Source organism: Carassius auratus, unplaced genomic scaffold, assembly GCF_003368295.1.
Source record: "Carassius auratus strain Wakin unplaced genomic scaffold, ASM336829v1 scaf_tig00015407, whole genome shotgun sequence".
Taxonomy (NCBI): domain Eukaryota; kingdom Metazoa; phylum Chordata; class Actinopteri; order Cypriniformes; family Cyprinidae; genus Carassius; species Carassius auratus.
In genome coordinates, this window is record NW_020524585.1 from 21,886 (window position 1) to 41,701 (window position 19,816).

General features: G+C 36.8%; 1 protein-coding gene and 1 long non-coding RNA gene across 3 annotated transcripts; one reads left to right on the plus strand and one right to left on the minus strand.

Moving 5' to 3' along the window:
• Positions 1 to 1,967: 1,967 nt before the first annotated feature.
• Positions 1,968 to 3,482, plus strand: LOC113074815 (uncharacterized). The gene is made up of 2 exons (XR_003280816.1): positions 1,968 to 2,090; positions 2,162 to 3,482. It is a non-coding gene; the product is annotated as an uncharacterized LOC113074815 (long non-coding RNA).
• Positions 3,483 to 6,631: 3,149 nt separating this feature from the next.
• LOC113074817 (hypoxia-inducible factor 1-alpha-like) lies at positions 6,632 to 18,545 on the minus strand. 2 transcript variants are annotated; one of them, XM_026247559.1, is made up of 15 exons: positions 18,268 to 18,545; positions 13,244 to 13,434; positions 13,015 to 13,160; positions 12,322 to 12,406; positions 12,126 to 12,238; positions 11,810 to 12,009; positions 10,837 to 10,958; positions 10,607 to 10,754; positions 10,238 to 10,491; positions 9,640 to 9,836; positions 9,436 to 9,540; positions 9,067 to 9,299; positions 8,802 to 8,904; positions 7,727 to 7,835; positions 6,632 to 7,639 (listed from the first exon to the last, which is right to left on the minus strand). In XM_026247559.1, the coding sequence occupies exons 1-15, from the start codon at positions 18,294 to 18,296 to the stop codon at positions 7,476 to 7,478; spliced, it is 2,199 nt and encodes a 732-aa protein (XP_026103344.1). In that variant the 5' UTR covers positions 18,297 to 18,545; the 3' UTR covers positions 6,632 to 7,475. The 2 variants fall into 2 exon arrangements, with proteins under 2 accessions (XP_026103344.1, XP_026103345.1); XM_026247560.1 differs by having other exon boundaries at positions 10,852 to 10,958; positions 18,268 to 18,544.
• Positions 18,546 to 19,816: the final 1,271 nt, after the last annotated feature.

The window sequence follows — 19,816 nt, forward strand, 5'->3', positions numbered from 1 at the left end:
ACTGATTACAGCTATGTTATTTCAGGTGATTCATATATAATAAGTACAAACTCGTACTAGTTGAAGTAAAGTGATGTGATATTTTCAATATTTAAAATTAGCAAAACCATGTATTCTACCTCTATCAGTTTCAAAGGTTGAGGAAAAAAGAACGAGGACACTCAGAGAAGGGAAAGTGAGAGTGAAGAAAAAGGACATGGCTAGAGAGGAGAGACAGGGACAGGTGACACAGCCCAGTCAACCAGCAGCAAGTCAATCAGCAGCCAATCAGCATTCCAGTGAACCATCAGCCAGTTACCAGGGTCTATTAAAAAAATTTAAGAGACAAGAAAAAAAAATAAAGATCAAGCAATGCAAAGGCAGCACTAAGAAAAATAATGAAAATTCAGCTATCAAAAAAAAAGGTCCCCTCAGCTCTCCAGACCTGCATCCTCACTGATGCTCCATCACAGAACACTCCAGTGGCACCACTAATCCTCCACCCACCAGCACCCACAGAATGTTGCGGTATGTTACTTTTATACACTAACAAGTTTAAGTATATAATACAGTATTATTATATAATATAGACAGGTAATAGTAAATGAATCACAATGACTAAAAACACTCCACCCATGTTTTTGCAAACTCAATTCACTCTAAATGTATATCAATAGGGTGCATTTTATTATTAAGTAATTTAATACGTGTAATAAGGAACAAACTTTATAACCTCATTTTTACCACTTCCACTCACCGCTGTCACACGTTATATTGAACTAACGTTATAGGCTATGTAACGTTAGCTAACTTTCCCCACCCTGCAAAAAAATATGTTTATACTTCTTTTTTTCTAATTGCAAACACGATGGATGAAACTGAATTATGAGAACAGATTTTACAATTATTATGGTGTTCGTTACTAACTTTATTCAGCTCCAATCCTAGCCTAATCTGTTAGTTATCTGATAACAAACCTTAAATCTACTCATTTAATGAGTGATTATCTACTGGAAGGTTTTAATTTGCAATTTATTGTAATTAAGATGTACTGATAATATTCAATCTTATTATTTAAACGTCTTACCTGTTAAAAGTGCGTCGCAAACGGTTTGTTCTGCTGCATCTTCTACGGCGCGGCATCGGTTTGCCGCTACTTCCGGGAACTATTGAGACGCTCCACGAGCCGCCATTGCTGTAAAAAAAAGCGTTCCATTGGAGTCAATGGAGTTGTCGCAACTCTCACTCTATATGGCTCTGGGTAAGACGACAGTCCTGCTGTCTTTTTCTGATTTTTCAAAGTAGCCATCGCCACACAAACTAACGTTTCTTACAAGCTAAGTAATTTGAGATATTTGATAACACTGATTAAATGAAAATGTTTCATATATCGTTAGGCCTATCTCAGTTAAACTAGAATAACTAACCACACAAAACAACTTATTAGGCTATTCAAAGCATAGAGATCTTAAAGTTTCTAAAGAAAACAATATATTTTTGCACATTTGCCCTCTGGCCCAATGGTAAAGTCGGGGCCTATACGCCTTATGCTTACTTTTTTCCCTGGCCATTTATCTGGCCACAATATCTGAACTGTATGTAATAAGAACTGTAATAATGTGTTGACAGATGGGCTGGAACAACCTGGAAGTCATGCTGTAGACTACTTGAAAAATAATCAAATAATCGGTTGATCAAATTTAGAGTGAATTGTACTGATATTACTTAATTACTAATAAACCAACAACAACTTTTTTTTTTTTTGGTGGTGGTGGTGATGGGACAGGGGGTTTGGGTGGCGACTGTGTAACTGTAAACCACTTTTTTTTTAGAACCACGCCACTGCTCTGGACTCTATAAATTTTTTTGCACACCCTCACTGAAACAAAATAACTAAACCAAGAAGGTGGTAATTTAGGTAAAAACATTCTGCAATATACCCTACAGTATAATGAATGTGATTGGTTAATTTTATCACTTCTGATCACCCTGTATGACTGTACATTTTTTGTCACAAATGACTGCTGTATCCGATGACAGTGTGGATAATTCTGGTGAATTTTTGAAAAAATTATCTCCTCCCTCTGCGTCACCACAATGGACTATTCATTGTAAGTACTTTCATGTTGTTTTGCAGGAAGAAGTTTAATTTTCATTTAATTTCTTTCTTTTTCTTTCCTAGCTCTTACCCCAGCTTTCAACCTGTCACAGAAAGCATAATGCCTGTGATGCATGAACTGAAGACAAAGAACATTGAAGACAGAAACCTTCTGTCCAACTTGGACTTTGCTGAGAGATTCTTTAGAAACCATCCTATAAAACTGTACTCAAAATTATTAGTCAAAGGAAATTACTCTCGTGTACAAATGGGTCAGAATGACAACATTGTTGTTACTGTAACATCAGAAAACAATCAATCTATGTCAATATCTGTATCTGTGATCAATTTGAGCAAAATATTAATAGTTCTTTAATTAAGGCCAAGCACTTTTTCAACCACTCCTGCCAGGATGAGATTAAATCCTGTTTTACACAGGCTCGAGAAGCTGTTGCTAAAGAGAATCTGACAAGATTACACATCACATGCAACAGGTTCTCAGTAACATACACCACTCAATACAGAGGGCCATGCGCAACTGTGGAAACTAAATGTCAGTTAAAGCTGGAGAGCCTCACTGCTGAGGGTTTACTGAACAAAAAAGTCTGGCTGCAGAAAGAGAAGCCCACATGTCATGGTTTGATAGCATGTCTAGACCATCTCATAAAGCAATACCTGACCAAAAGCAGTTCTTTAAATTACTCCTATAGGTTCATCATACATGCAGACAAAGAAATAATCAGAATCACTTCAGGTGAAGAAAGAGAAAGAGAATTTGTTTTGATGCATGATCATGAAGGGGTCTCCATGTTTCCTTCAACATTGCTATAAAAGTAATGACAGCCTCCACTGCAACATATTCTGTTGAAATATCTTCACATGCATTTTAAAGACCTGATTAAATTAAATAATTACATCATCTTATACTTAATCACATGTATTCATTACTAATTATAAATTAGTTGAAAATATTTGCTTTCAAAACAATTAATCATACAATGGCATTACCTTCGGAGTACAATACAACACACAGTATGTAGTTTTTTGTTTGTTTGTTTTTATGGCAAGCAAATGTTTTTATAGATTTACATTTGCACAATTTCCTACTTCTGTGTTCTGACACTGACAAAAATTTAGTAGATTCTGTCATTCACTACTCAGATTATTATTGACATTCTTTACTATCATAAAAATAGACTATATGTAAATAAACAACTTTATTATTTGTAGTTCTTCACCCTGCATGTATTTTACCTAGGATTTTATTAGTTAAAGTGATATTATGGTGTATATCAATGTAAAAAAAATGTAAGCATAATAAAACTGTAAAAAAAAAAAAAAACATTTAATGTGTGTTTGATGACTTTCTGTATGGTTGAATAAATGTTCTCTCTTCTTCTTCAGCAGCACAAAAACTCTCAATTCTCATTTAAAAATACCTGTTTTTACATATTTACCTGACCTCCGTCAGCTTCCCTCTCTAGTTTATCAATTCAAGGTCAGCTGCTGTTAAATCAAAGAGTGAAATGTTATATTAAATTACTAATTAAGTGACAAAGAGCTTTTATGAGTTTAACTCAGCTGCATCTGACGAATCACGCCACACTGGCCCTGGGGGATCTACATGCAACATCTGCTAACACAAGACTGCCCTTCAGAGCATGTAAACACACTACCTCTCCTTAACTACATTTAGACTCACTCCATTAGCAATGACATCATTCTGTTTTGAAGGGTTTTGAATGCAATATAATTGTTTCCAGATTTTTTCCTCACACTCATAACTACAACAGTAGATTGGACAGTAACACAAGGCCTTGTGCCGAAGTCATTGCGTCATTTTCACTTTGACACCTCCTGCTGTCTTGGAGATAATCTCACATTTCAGAAGAACCAGAGGTCAGACATGTCAATACATTGCATAACATATAATTCTGAATGTCCACAGTCGTCTCATTTGTGACAATTTTATTTCTCCTGGGGTATTGAGTCAAACAACTTTATACTTTATAAAAGTCGTTTGAGATAATTCAGTCATGTCTCCAGAGCTATGAAAGAGCAACCTCTGAGGAATAAAATTTTCCTCCAAGGAGGAATAGATTAAAAGGATGTAGCTATGGAGAGAGAAAGAGATCTGATTTATTAAAAATCTTTGCTGTGTTTGTGTGTGGCCGGGCGGATATATGAGGTTTTTCTGTTGGTGTGTGTCCATAGAAAACAGTTAAGCTTTCAGATGTAAAAAGGTTTTATAACAGGTCTTCTGAGGACAAATAGTTTTGTGTGTGTGTGCGTGTATATAGGTGTGTGTGTGTACGTGTGTGTGTGTGTGTGTATATATATATATATATATATATATATGAGTAAGAAAAGTGATGTGTGTGTAAGTGTGTTTAACAGACGAAAGGGAAAACAGGCCTCCTGGCTGTCCGCTGGAGCTCAGTAAAAGCTGAGGAAGAGATAGACATCTTCAGTCCATTACACATGCTTTCGCTTAGCATTTGATCAATATACCATGTGCAGTCATCAACTACAGGAAACCCATTTGTGAGACTGTGTGTGTTTGATGTTCTTTTTCCAGTCTCTCAGCAGATTTTGTAAAGTAGCACTGATGTGGGATCAGTTACCCTTAACCAAACTGCATTCTGAATACTTCAAACTGAAACTTTTATATGGTCCACGGGTCATCAAGCTGTTGAAAGTTACACTGTATAATTAATACTGATTAATGAGAGAGTGCAAAAAACACCTTTCAAACCATGTAACCATAAACCATGTATTTAAATTCATACTATATCTATACAAAGAGAAATGTATTTTTTAATGAAGATGGACTATTCAAACCTCCCGAGAATGACTAGCTGTAAAAGAAATACAAACCTTAATTTATTTATTTGTCCATTCGCTATGACAAGATGTGCTCCTCCATGTCTACACCAGTGCTTCGAATACCATTTTTCAGTGCTGAGTTTTTATATAACGAAGTAACGTACTGTTGTTTGGCTTTGATTCAACCACAGGCGAAGGCAGCACAAGCATAAGTGTGTGATAACAGTTCAATAAATAAGAAGCTAATATCAAGAAATTCACATTATATTGCCACTTACGTTGTCTACTTTTGCTCCGCCAGTAAAAAAAAAAAAAAAAAAAAAAAGTTCCAAACCAAGCCACAGCAAAATCAGCAGCAACTCCAAACAACACTCACTAGCAACTGTTGGTTCGTTTTTTATTTGAACAAATCGATTCATTCAGTGACTCACAAACAAAGTCTGTCGCTTGCTGCATTCGTGAGTGAATAATGTTTTTGGAAGAATCGTTTGTGTGACTGATTCAGTGACTCACTCAAAAAGACAGTCTCTTCGCCACCTGCTGGTGTAATAAGTGCCCTGCAAGAGTCGTTGTAAAAAAATAAAACACAACTGATAGATAACATGAGAAAACTGATGAGCAAAGTGATACCAAAAGTAAAGAGTTGTTTTATAATATCAGCCAATGCAGAACTTTTCAGTGTAGTTTTACAAGAAAATAAGTAGTTTTTCTGCTAAAACATGTAACGTTTAATATGAAGTATTACTTTGCTTCTTTGTAATTGTTCGAGAAATTTACCAGCAATTTAGGACTTAAAATTATTTCTGCACCAATTGTTCTTTCTTTTGTCTGTGCACACTAACAAACCTACTGCTCCTGCACTATAAACAATGAAAAATGTTTATGAGAAAAAAACGTTAAATAGAAAAACAAAAAAAAATAGAAAGTCCTTTTTCTGCCTTCAGAAAACTGGTCAGTGTTTGATTAAAGTGCAACAGTCCATAGGAACTGAGAACAGCCCTCTCCATAGCAACAAAAGCAAGAATCATGGGATTTTCCTTCAAATTCAATGAGGGCCATTCACTCAACCTGGATGAAAGACACAGATACAAAATGCTGTGTATAATGTTACCAAGGAATAAAGCCATTCTCCATGAGTAAGTATTTTCCCACAGAAATGTGGAAGGGAGCTTCTGAGGTTTTGTATGTATGTGTGTCTCGCACGGCAAATAAAGAGCCCATGCAGCGTCTTGAGTGATGAAGTAAGTCCTTTGGCAAGGACACCAGTAATTGAATACAGTTCTTGTTCTGAGCTGTATTCGATGAACACACATACACACAAATACTGTTGCAGACGCTCTTGGCTCATTTGTGAATGTGCTTATTCACAGAAGGGTTAGGTTTGGTGGTGTAGAGAATGGAAAAAGGCCTAAAACAATAATAGGTGAAATTATATTTGTTTAAATTATGATTTTTTTCTAGACTAAGGTACTTAAGAGTTTACATGTGTAGGAACTGTCCCATGTATATTGTAGTAAAAATGTAAATTCAAAGGGATAGTTCACCCAAAAATTTAAATTCTCTCATTAATTAACTACCCTTTCATTTATCTTCGGAGCACAAATTAAGATATATTAGTTGAAATCCAATACTCATTGAGTATAAAATCGTTTTTGAAGTCTTTAAATTAAAACCATACATTGATATTTAAAGACGAATGTTGTTGAAAAACTTTTTATTCGTCACAGACACTACAGTTGTCTTGAAGACAATGTGACACGATGAAGGAGAACATGAGAAACACACAGCTCACACACTAAGCATTGTACCATATCTTATGCATCCTATATGCCACTGTTAACATAACACAGGAATCGTATAGAGAACACAAGAGAACATTTAACTTGTTAATGCCCTAGATATATTCAGAGATTTAACTAAGTAGAAATCTCTAGCAATAATAATAACAACTGTGAGTAATAATTTCAACATTAAGGTAGTTTTAGCAGTGTGGATCACTCTACCAAATGCTTACTACTCTAAAATGCTGTATACTATATCAAACGGATTAAAATAACAGCCACTTTAGACATTTCACAACATTTACACTCATTTACATCCACGTTTTCATGTGAGACACATAGAGACCTGAACAAAGAAAACATTTAGACATACCTTGAAAGTAATTATAAAAACAGCAGTGCTAATAAAATAACATTTTCTGAAAGCTGCAGGTAAATTCATGTCATTTGTTCAAGAATAATATTTGCAGTTGTTACACAACACAATCTTATATAGAATAGAATATATATATTCTCTTCTCTGTGCGTATATCTAACCTGGAAGAGCACAGCTCATAACCGCTCTACACATTCTGTTTTACCCTCATTGATTATTATTTATTAGTTTTGTATATATTTTGTTTTTGGGGTTTTTTTGCATTTTGATGTCCAGCTTGTATCTACCATCGACTCTTTAGAAGCAGAAGCATCCCGGCTGTTTTGATTGCTCACCAGTGTTTCTTTGTAATGGAAGTTAATCCATAATGCCACTGATCTCTCCCTAATCATGGGAAAACATAAGTATGGCTTAATTAAATAAGTAGGTCCAAGGCACACAGTAGCTCCTCCCCCTGTAGCAGGTGCTGCCGCCCAGTCACAGGCACATTAACCTCACAGTCGTAACGGGTAAGCTGGGGGAGGGGCATCGTTACGGCTCCACCCTCTGATGATCTGCTCAATAACCTACTCGCAACATCTGTGGGAAAAACAGAAAGAGCAATTAGTCACTGTACAATCATGAATTATTCACAAGGGTTTCACACCAGTCTCCATGGTGACGTACCAGATGGCAGCAACAGTATCGTCGCATGACGAATCCCTTCTGATGATGAAGCGTCTGATTTTCTGACCTTTTTCTCTGGAAAATCAGTCACCACCTGCAGCACAGAACCCTGGGAAAAAACACCATCAACAGTCAGTCATAAACTCTCCTTACACACATTTAAAATATCAAAATGTCCCACTATGAGTTTTTGTCGATAAGTGCTATTGTTTGTCTGATTGAAACACCCTAAAGGGGATTATTCTGCTATAATGCTCAGCTGACTGCACACTATTCTGCTTATTTCCCAGCTTCTTAGCAGACAAATAAATATTTGGAGAAATATAAAAATATAAATATGAAAAATAGTGAAAGAGAGGTGTTAAAAGCATCGCAATTCTAAACAAGTAACTTACATGACTCCAGTTCATCAACACCTTGTAAAGCAATAATCTGCGTGTTTGTAAAATGCAAATCCACCATTAAGCCCTTTTTTATTTCATAATGATTCCTCCAGTTAAAAAAAGACCATGCCCTGTTGTTTTCACTTGCAAACAGTGCTTTATTCATGCATATTTCTCTCCTGATTCAGATTTGAAGTTATTTTGAAGTCTTGATGGATTTGGTTCTTACAAACAAGCAGCTATTCACTTCAGAAGATGTTAATTGATGGACTGGATTCATGTGGATTCAATGTGGATGTTTTTATCAGCTCTATGGACTCTCATTCTGACGGCACCCATTCACTGCACTGGTGAGCAAGTGGTGTAATGCAAAATTTCTCTAAATCTGCTCTGATGAAGAAACAAACTCATCTAGATCTTGGATGGCCTGAGGGTGAGTACGTTTTCAGCAAATTTTGATTTTTGGGGTGAACTATTCCTCTAACTTCCCAAGCAACACACACAAATAGTGGTGCACTATTACTGATGTAATGAGGTCACAACGTGAATGTTTAAAGCGTATTTTACAGCAGCTCTGAACGTGGTTCTGTTTTATAAACAAAGATATCTGACAGTTCATTGAAGTGAATGACCACTCAGAATCAAGTATTTCAGAGAGGTATGCAACAGTACACACTAATGCACAAACATACAAGCCTTATTGCTTCAGACAGAGGTATGGTCTCCAGTTTTCTCTTGAGTAGCTTTGGGTTGGTCTGACATTTGGAAGAAATATCACTGTCTTGAATAATTTCCCTAGAGAGTTACAGAAAGAAGCAGAAAGTGGGGGAGAAAGATAGAGGCAACAGCAAACAGATTGTTCTTGAATAACTATTTATTTGTTCATCTGTTAAGCGTTTGTTTTCAGCAGCATAAATCTGATCAACAAAGCATGTCTCTCTGTAGATGAAGTCTCACCTGCTGTTGTCCTGCTTTGTGGTTCTAGTGTTCTGTGGAACAGTGTCACTGGACACTAAGTCTAGAGGGGCTGCTGGGAGAGCAGGGGCAGGTTGTGTGCTGCTGGAGGGGGTCAGTTCAAGCGCTGAACCCGGGCTGGAACACATTGACTCAGCTGGAGAAGCAGTCCGCAGCTGGTAATCATCTTCCATGTGAATGTATGGAGCTAACATCTCCAGATCCAAACCCACTCCCTAAAAAATCATCATAAGCAATAGCATTAAATGAGCACATAAGGGTGCAGTACATGTCTTACGTTATTTTGGTTGATTGATATGGTCATCTTGGACCTATACTAACATCTGTGTGGAAGTTTGAACAGTCATCTACCTGTGTATTAAAGGGTGTCTTGGAATCTATATCCATGGAAAATAGTCTCTCCACGTGATCCGGTTTTAGCTGGTCACTTAATTCTGAATCCAAAGGGAGATCGACCTGAACATGAACAAACAACCAATACAAAATAGAGAAATTATATCAAAACACCTGTAAAGTGTAAGGAAATGCACTTTTCAAATTGTGACTAGACTCTACCTGGGATCTGGAAGGATCAGGATGCGAAGATTGTGGGATTTGGAAGTCGTCAGGTTGTAGATGGGCTGTGGAGGGATCATCATCATTTAGGGAGGAGCAGGTAGGAGAGAGGGGTGAGAGAGGTAGCAGGACACTTGAAGAGGGCAACATAACGTCATTGTAGAGAGGTATTTCTGTCAACACAGAAAGTGCAGACTCTGCAAGGAAATAACATACAGCAAGGATGTTTAAACTCCCCTATACTTTTTTCTAAATTGTTGAAATATTTAAACACTTTTCATACAATATAAATATGTCTGCATATTGTATCTATTTATTTTGCAACATTGAATGAAGCAATTTTCTAAGAATGTGAAAAACTTTCAAAAAAACTTCAAGAAAAATAACAAAGTGCACTAAACTGTAAAACTACTTGCGCTACAAACCAATGAGCTCATAATCACAATAATGATTTGGATTTTGGAATATCAATCATTTTTGTAAAGCTAAAATATGAAAAGACACAGAATTTACTGCAGGCTGAAATAGTGTGAATGACTGTGAAACTTCCATGTCTCAGAACAACTAATAAATCTGATGTAGATTGTGGTGTTCAAACCTGTGCTGGTGATATCCAGAGCGAGGACAGGGTCTGCTACAGTCAGTGCTTCTGGCTCCCCCTTCAGGCTGTCATGTAGCTCCTCTCTCACACACTCCTCTTTCTTCTCATTATTTGCCTTTATCGCTTCTTTCAACTCTTCCGTACTCACTTCAGTTCCGAGTGACTCCTCATAGTGTTCTTCCTGTTCCTGTTTTATTTTTGTGCTGTTGGTTTGCTGAAGGGACAGGATTTGTTTGGGCTGTTCAATGCCACTGCAGAGTAAGAAAGGATTACAATAATGCCACTTACACAAACACAAACACATATTGGTATTCAGGTCGACACACGCGTTTCAGTGCACACTTAGACATCCTTGTAAAGTCTCACCTGAGGATGTAGTTAATGCAGACCACACACTGCGGCTGGGAGTTTTTACTGTTATAGATCACAGTGGCTTGAGTCTCTGCCCAAGCAAACCCTCCTGCTTTAGCAAGGAGCCGGTACTGTCCAGTGCACACTTGTCCCTTTATAAACACTGTAAAAAGAGAAATATATATATATATATAAAGCATTATGATGCATCTTCATTTAGGCTTATGTAAGTGAACTGCATTTACAGTGTATGTTCTTACGGTTGTGGTGTGTTTTGGTCATGTGGTCAGAATCCAGCGCGTGATAGTATTCATACACAGAATGCTGCAACAGATCCACTGGCTCGAAACCCAACAGCTCTGTGATCCTGCAAACACACACAAGTTGCAAGTTGCTCTGTGACACTGCAGCTTTCACAAGTCACCACTAGATGGCGAAGAAATCCAAGCCATAAGCCTGGATCTTTAGTCCAGACTTTCTCAGCATCTATAAAAACTTTCCTTAAATATCCATTAGTCCTGAAATGGTAGACAAAAATAGCAGACGACCTACTTCACAATATTCTGAAGGTTTTGAAGCAAGTTTTTTGTTTTACTGAATATATAGTACAAACTGAAAGTATGTAATTTTTAATCTTGGTTTTTTCATTAATATTCTTTGTAGTTATAAATAATGACATTATTATTTTCTTTTATAGACAGTTTTTTAATGTGTATATATCTGATAATAGTGAAAAATATTTTAGCATTTAAAAATAATATTTAGCAATAGCTCAAAGGTTTAAAAATAAATATAATGTAATAATATAATATAAAAATATATACATTACCTTTGATCCTTCATAAATTGTTCTAATATGCTGATTTAATGGAGACCATAACATTTTTAATGAATAGAAACTTAAAAAGAATATAATTTAGAACTGTTTGGTTCTTAAGTAATTTAATTTCTTTTTAAAAATCTGTTGAAATAGTTCATAAAATAATATTTCATTTTGGAAACATAAAGTTCTCATATTAAAATCATTATATTTGGGGCATCATGGCATCAAAAAGTAAACAAAAAATCCCAGCAATGAATATTTTAAGGGACTTAAAAGAGTCCACCCTATGAGAAATGTTGCTCAGATGTTCGAGTCAGATGTTGCATAGGTCAGCATATTTTGTGCTGAGCGGTGCAGGTGTTATTGTACAGCACTCAGATGTCCTGGGACTTTACCTCTCATCGCAGTAGGTGAAGCGCATATCTAAAGTGTGGCGGCTGAGAAATGTTCTAGAATCCAGAGGAGCCTCAATGTTCGTCGGGTGGGGAATAGACTCACAGATGAGCACCAGGTACGTTGAACACACATTTTTTTCCTCACACACACCCTTCTTGATGCCATCTGTTGTGTGGATATGGCCCGAACAGCGCAACACCTGTCAGAAAGAGAGGCTAATAGGGATAAAAATTGTATCCAGTTTCACTGCATAGATGCTTTCAGACTGATATGCAGTCACATGGTCAAAGGTGAAGCACAAGTAAAGGGTGGTACCTTCCAGGAGGCAGATTTGACATTGACAGTGCGCCCTCTACTGGTCAGTGTACATTTCATCCTCAATAGAAAACTTCTGTTTGTGTGCTGCTCTTTCACTTTCTTAGACAGACCTACATGTGGGAACAGGGAGGGAGATGAGCATGACTGATCATGATTTTGACTGAGACAGAGAGAGGAAAATAGAGAATATTACCAGTCCTGTGTGCCAGCATTTCTCTGAGCTCCTCATGGTCACATGGATGAGTAAACTCAAACACACTGTGTCCAGTGAGGTCAATCTACAAGGGAAAGAAATGGTTAAAATGAATAAATCAGGTTATTATTTGAATTTCTAAGACCTGGATACAGATTCACAATGTGAATTATGGAATTTATAACAATTACTGCCGTAATCCCCAATGTAATAATAGCCAAATTAAGCATGCAATTGTAAAACCTTGCATATAGTTTTGTTGTTGTTGTTTTTATTTGTTCTACTGTGCAAAGGTTTGGAGTCAGTAATATTTGTTTATAGAAAAATTAATTCTTTTATTAAGCAAGGACATATTAAATTGTTCATAAGTGACAATAAAGATATATATATAATGCTCTAATAGATGTTTATTTCAAACAAATGCTCTTTTGTAGTTTCTATTCATCAGTGAATCGTGAAAAGATTTATACAAATATTAAACAGCACAAATGTTTTTAAGCACCATTTCAGCATATTCGAACGAATCTAAATGATATTCATGTCAAACTGAATTGGGCCAAACTGTAACCAAATTTCAGATTTTCTAAATGTTGTTGATGAATTGTAACATTCATAACAAGAATAATAATCAAATCTAATAATTGTAAAAAAAAATAAAACAAAAAAATACTTAGGATGTGAGTTGGAAATCACCTGAGGAAGGCCCAGACACTTGCTGACATTTTCTGACAGGTAGACGATGTCGCCATCAGCAGAAAGAACCATGAGAAACCCATCCAGAGCTTTCATATATGAACTGTTCCACTGAGAATCTAATTCCGACTCCACATTCAGTACCTCTAAAGAGAGATAAACACATTCTGTCAGTAACAAACACAGCAAACCTACTAAATCAATCTCACTGAACATCTGTCTCTCTCACCTGTGTTCAGTAGTTTACGCAGGCGCAGGTAACTGAGTGCGAGTCTCATTACTGATGCTTTATCCAGGTTAGAGGTCACACTGTGGGGGAGGGGCAGTTCTCTGGCCAGGTCATAAAACACCTCTGACTCTTTTCCTCTCCGACAACGTGCCGCATCTCTGGATTTCTCCTTCCTTCGCTCTGAACTCACTCTATAATGAACACATGCACATTTATAATCCATAACAAGGGTCTGTGCTGTTAATGCTGTCAGCAATACACACCTGTGTGATATGAAACAGTCAAAAAACATACATCATAGAGCTTCAAAATGGAAGTTTCACAGTGTATTAACCAGCTCCAAACATTAAGCAAAGGTGCAGTCGAGCAAGACAAATTATTGAGGATGCTGATAAAATATAAAAACATGACTTGACGTTACACTTTAGGGCTTCTGTTTTGAAATAAATAATAAACAATCAATAATGTATATTATAATGTGTGGATCTGTATTGTGGGGTTATTTTGTGTTATTTGAGGACAGGCAGGCTGAAGACAGTCACCTTAATAACAGAGACTCAGTGGAGACACGGCAGGTAAAACACACAAAGGTCCTACTGTACAGTTCCAGACATCGTAATGTTTGCTGTGAGCTGGCCTCAGGGCAAATTCGGAAAACCAAGAGCTCATAAAACATCCGTGGACAAGACTAGTCAAAAATGTCAACACTGTTTAATTAATTCTACTTGATTTACATTTACACTCTGTCTCTTCCTCAAGATTTGAATCATGAGAAGCCACAATTGACAGTGTCAAATCGGCAATTGTGAAGGTCAAATTTAGTTTGGTGCTCATTTAACATACTTATGGGTGTAAAGGTAATGTCTGAGCATCTGGGTCCTGGGATAAGATGTTTCAGTGGGCACAATTTTGCCATGTGCTTATATATGTTGAAAAGGATGCATCTTATGCTGCTGCCTGTCATTGACAGATGCACATGAGAAAACTGATTCCTAAAAAAATTTTGTACACTTGTACACTTACTCCTTGGACCTCTGTTTTTTTTTAAGATATTTTATTGGCCCCTTGTTATAGATACTTTCTTCTAGTTTTATTTGTTAGCATACATTATACAATATTATTATTTCCATTAGTGTTGTCTGTCTGTAAGTGGACTGTGTCTGTGTGTTTGTGTGTGTGTGTGTATTTTTCTGTCTTTCTCTAAGGCCCCTCATGAGACAAGACTCAGTCGTACATTAGAGGATGTAAAGCTTACACACAAACACACTTTCAAACTCTCTTTGAGAGCTCACTTTGTGGTCTGTACACTGATAGAGTACAGTTAGAGCCTCTGGATGCTGGCCAGCCTATCACCCTGAAAGGCGAAAGCTAAAGAAACCACTTAGTTGTCTCACCCCTCTTCCTGTCTGTTTCTCTGAATCACTCCACCTGTTTGAGCATTATCTGCAAATGCTATTTCAGATGCAACAGAGCAGCGAAGACTAAAAAGGCATTAGTCATGCACCAACAAACACACAAGAGCTTTCAGTCTCCCTGCTGACCATATCCCATTCAATACAATAATTAGAAATAAATAATGAAACAAATGTGAATTCATTAAGGTCCTTTTATGTCTATGCACTTGAGATGTAGAAAACATGTTTAGCACAAACAGTATACAATTCTGAAACCCTATTACAAATCTGTTTCCATCATCAGCATATCTGAGTAACCTTCACACTGCAATGACCTTGACTACAATGGAGCCATGCTTTATAGCAGCATTATGCCGGCTCCTGGTCTAGATATTTAATTGTGCATGCTTATGTCCCATATTTTAACATTTATAACATTTTAACATCACCAATTAACACTCACTACAAAATGAGTATTTAATAATAATGTTCAATGTAATCTTTAGTAAATCTCAAAATGAATAAACAATTTTCATACTGTACATTCTAATGTTGCCATACATTTATTTATTGTATATTTAAAAGTAATCTGTCCCTATAGTGTTCTTCATCTGTCAAAATCTTTTACCTAAACCCTGAAAGCTTCTGCATACAGGTCTACATTTTTGTCTCAATATACTGAAGGACATATTGAGTACTTCTGTAGATGACTGTAAGGGACAATACATCTGTTCTGTAGGAAGTTACGGATGCTATTTTAAGATAACAGTCTCACAAAAACACAACAGTAGCACAATGGAAAAAATAAGCTAACCACAAACCCCTGCTGAGTGAACATTAAAACATCAAACGGAGCATCATGTAGTATAATAGAAAACAAAGAGCCCCAAGGGAAGTTGCTGAACACTTTGCTATAAGGTTCAATTTGTTAACACTTGTTAATGCATTAGCTAAAATACTGAAACTTTAATAGCTGAAAAATAGCATTAAACTGAAATGTTAAATATGTAGTATTTAGTGGTATACTGTATGTAGAAATTAACATTACATACCATTGTTAGGTCATGATACCGTATCCATTAACTAATTTGAGTATGCATTAACTAATATAAACACACCATATGAGCACACGGGTAAGCTTTAAGCAAGACTGTTTTAAACTAAAATGATAAAGGTATCTAATATAGCAGTTACGCTCTGAACACTGATATAATATTCAAGAAGTCATCTCAGACGTGTTGAGTCAGGCTGTGAAGAACAGACAGATGGAGCCTTTAGCATGATCACAGCCCCTTCTGCGAGATGAGCTGTGCCCCTCAATATGTTTTAATAATAATGATCCAATAATCTTTCCGTCAGTCAACCTGCTCTCTGTTTTCTCTCCTTCTGACCAGTACAAACTGCTTCCTGCAAGGGACTACATGATTTATTATTTATAACACACAAGCATAAGGCACCCTTACTATGGTCTAAATATTTTAGCAAGGACAGTGCATACACACTCTTGCAGGAATACATCTCTGTTTAATGTATCTCCACTACATTTGCCACATCGACCCTCAGTATCAACAATGTTGGTGTATTTATAACCACTTTTAAGAGACTTTCCTTCTGAACTTCTTTACAGCGTGAACAGAAACGCTCTCTGTGTGTACGAGTTAAGTTGTGTGTTTAACAGGGCACGATATAGGATCATGCCGGATTTTGAATAGAATGTAGGTTAATGCCTTTATCCTATCCTTTAAAGCGCTCATGCAAAATTTAGAGCTTCTTGGCATCCCATGGATCCTTTATTAGACATTATAACACATTTGAGGAGTGTCCAATCACCAGAGACCTGTTAATGAAATCCATAAAAAATTTAAATACAAATAAAAACTCTTCCATTAGAGGCCAACGGCAAGACATTATTCAAGCAAAGGTCAACATTCTTCATCAACTGGCTGATAATAAAGTCTCTTCTATTTACGAATTCTGTTTCTAAGAGAATGAATGGCTGGTTTGATAAGTGCAGAAGCAGCCTAACCTTTCTCGGCTTCGTTTTACACCCCTGCGAATGACAGCGGCGACAGGCCACAAGCTGATAGCACACAGGGGACCTTTACCATAGAGCCAAGAGGAGAGGTGTCAGCTGATCCAGAGCAAAACACTACAGTCGGCTTTCAGAGGAGAGCAGAGCAACACCAAAGATCTAACCTTCATGTGTCTGCACATTTGAAAACGGGTGACACTGTACACTTTACATACGTTACTCAGTCATTATAAATGTAAATATAGAGTACTAGTTAACTACATATTTATAAAGTTCATTATTTAAATATATTTTAGCAGTACAATTAATTAGGAGTCACCTGCAAATCAGCAGTGAACATAATTAAAAAATGTAGTAGCCTACTGTTACACTGAATGTCACTAAAAGACCCCCCCCCCCAAAAAAAATGTAAAAATAGGGTGCAAAAAAAAAAAAAGAAAATCTGTTCTTTCAATATTTGAAATGCTGCCTCGTGAATAGGTGTAAGCACTTAGCTCCGCTTTTTAATTAAATGGCACTGACTAGGCCTTATCTTCCAGCAAGACTCCTGAGTGATTTTTAAAGGAAGCAATCAATCAAACCCACTATATGTGACATGGAGGTTCAGTGGGTTCATCGGAAATCCTTCAACACTGTGCTTGTGCAATAAACCTCTTGGAATTGACAGACAAATACAGAATCAGATCTATTTTAGAGCTATTGTGAATCATGTAAAAAAGAGTTCAGTTCTATAGTTTTGTCAGTAATGTGAATTCAGTTCGTTTTGAAAACGGATTCACCCCGCAATTCCTTTAAGTAATGACGTGGTTATGTCACCGCTTGGTCCCTCGACATCTGCAAAACATGTTCCAGTAACGCCATGAATAGTTAATATAGGTTGTCTCCAGTTTGTTGATACCATGATTCATCTGATAAAAAAATAAATAAATAAAAACAGTAACTCAGAACCTAAAAATAATTAGCATTTACATTTAGTGTGATTCTAAAAAAAAAAAAAAAGACTTGTATGTGTGTTGAAAAACTGTCATACAGTGCCATACGTTTTATTTATGTTTTTCGGCTATTAAAGTAAATTGGTTGATTAGCTGGACATGCTACTTAGCTTACTGAATCAGATTTAACGCCGAAAAAAACCGTTCTCACTGCAGTTAGGCAGATTTCATGCCTCGACAGCAGTTCGATTCAGTCTGATTCGTGAACGAATCATTCAGTCCGGTTTTGGGAACCGGTTCAATTGATTCATTGAAAAAAATCTGTTTTGTTCAAGGAACCTCGCGAATCAGCACACAACTGTTATACAGCCAGTTGACTTTCTATAACAACATTGTTTTCTATAACTGATCCATTTCTACACTTCTTTTTAAAGCAAAAAAAAAGCTTGAAAAGCATTCAAATATGTGAAATCAATAACGTTACTCTTGTCGCGGTTTCATTCATACGGAGGTATGAATTGTGACAACAGGTTATAAGGCGGAAATTATTGAGAGACTATTGACAACAACTGCAAGGAAATGACAAAATTCAGTTACTGAAACAATATCACCAAAACACGCGCATACCAAAACACAGAAAGTGGTCCTGGTTCAGACTGACGTTACCTTTTTTTCCCAGGTGCGACTGAATCCATGGTCAAACGGGACTCCAACACAAAAAAAACCTCGTTCGTTCAAATGATTGTCAGTCCTGGGTGTGTAATAAAATACGCCCGGCAAGAGTCCCAGTGTTCGGGAGATAAAGTTCAATTAAGTTAAAGTGATGCTTCGCCTTTCCTCTCTCGCTTTCTCCGCATCTGCCTAGCGGATCGCGTGGGCGCGCAGTCACATGCCACTGGGTGGTCGGGAACGCGCGGCGCTGCTCCAGTGAGGATATTTTTGGCAAAGCGAGGCTCCGTCATATGCTCTCATAGACGCTGTCCTGCGCTCGCTGTTGCTGGATGTGCTTGAAACATTAAAGAAAGATAATTGGATATTGAGCATTCACGAGGTCATATGTTCAACAAATAGCCTACATTAAGTGCCAACGCACTATATACACAGAAGCACTTTATCAGATTAAGTGAGAACATCATAGCTGGATCTGATTCAAAGAGTCACTTTCACATTTAAGAATGTATTCAATTCTTTTTAATGGCAGAAGTGGCTAATAAGAAGTTGGCACCATAGTAGGCAAATTATAGAACCCTTTGGTAAACACTAGGCTTACCATGGTAATTTGTGTGTGTGTGATATAACACAGTTTTAAGTGTTGTAACTGATTATTCTAATTTTATTAATGGCATGCAAGAACTATAAAATGCTTATTTTTTCCCATATTGAAAGAGGCATGTCAACAAACATTTTCCAGCCCAGAATTTTTTTTGAAGTATGTTCTTTTTCCAAAAATCTTGTGACCAAAACGAGACATGCACACTAACATAAACCCGTGTCACTCCTTTTCCACACAACCCAATGGAAAAACCCGGGAACATTTCCCTGAAACTGGCCACAACAGTTGCTTTCCTATGTAAGAATCATTAAGAGTACACATGATGCCTAAACATCTGTATTCTTAAAAAGCACTGTCCTGTTGCAAGCAGTGTCTTTTCAGAATAAATGACGTATTAAAAACTTTCCAACCTGATCTCAAAACACATTTTTTGGTGACAGTTTGAACTAAACTAAACCACTAAACTGTCATTCGAATTAACCACCAATTCACCTAGTTGTAAAATAGTTCTGTATTGCCATTGGATTGGATTGGGTTGACTTTAATTTCCCACTGTAATGTTTTGAAAATCAATATTACAGATCCTATAAACTGAACTTCAGATTTGGAGTGAGTTTCTTATTAGAATCCAGTGGATATTGAGAGGAGAGCAAACATAAAGGCTAACTGAGTTCAAGGCCATGCTCCATCTCCACTGTGTTCTTGAGGGAAACATTTGCTCCTGTGTAGTTTGCAGTTCAGTTCCTGCCAGGTCTATTATACGTTGTGTTTGGATCAAAGGGTCTCTGTGAAATTACATTTCCAATTTATTAGCATTGCCACTGCTGGATTGCGGTAAAGAACTGTGATGTTGCTGTAAATGAATGAGGGAAGCAGATGTACACGTGCCAACTCTAATCTACAATAATCTCCTTCATCCTCCTGTTCAGAGATGATCTCTTC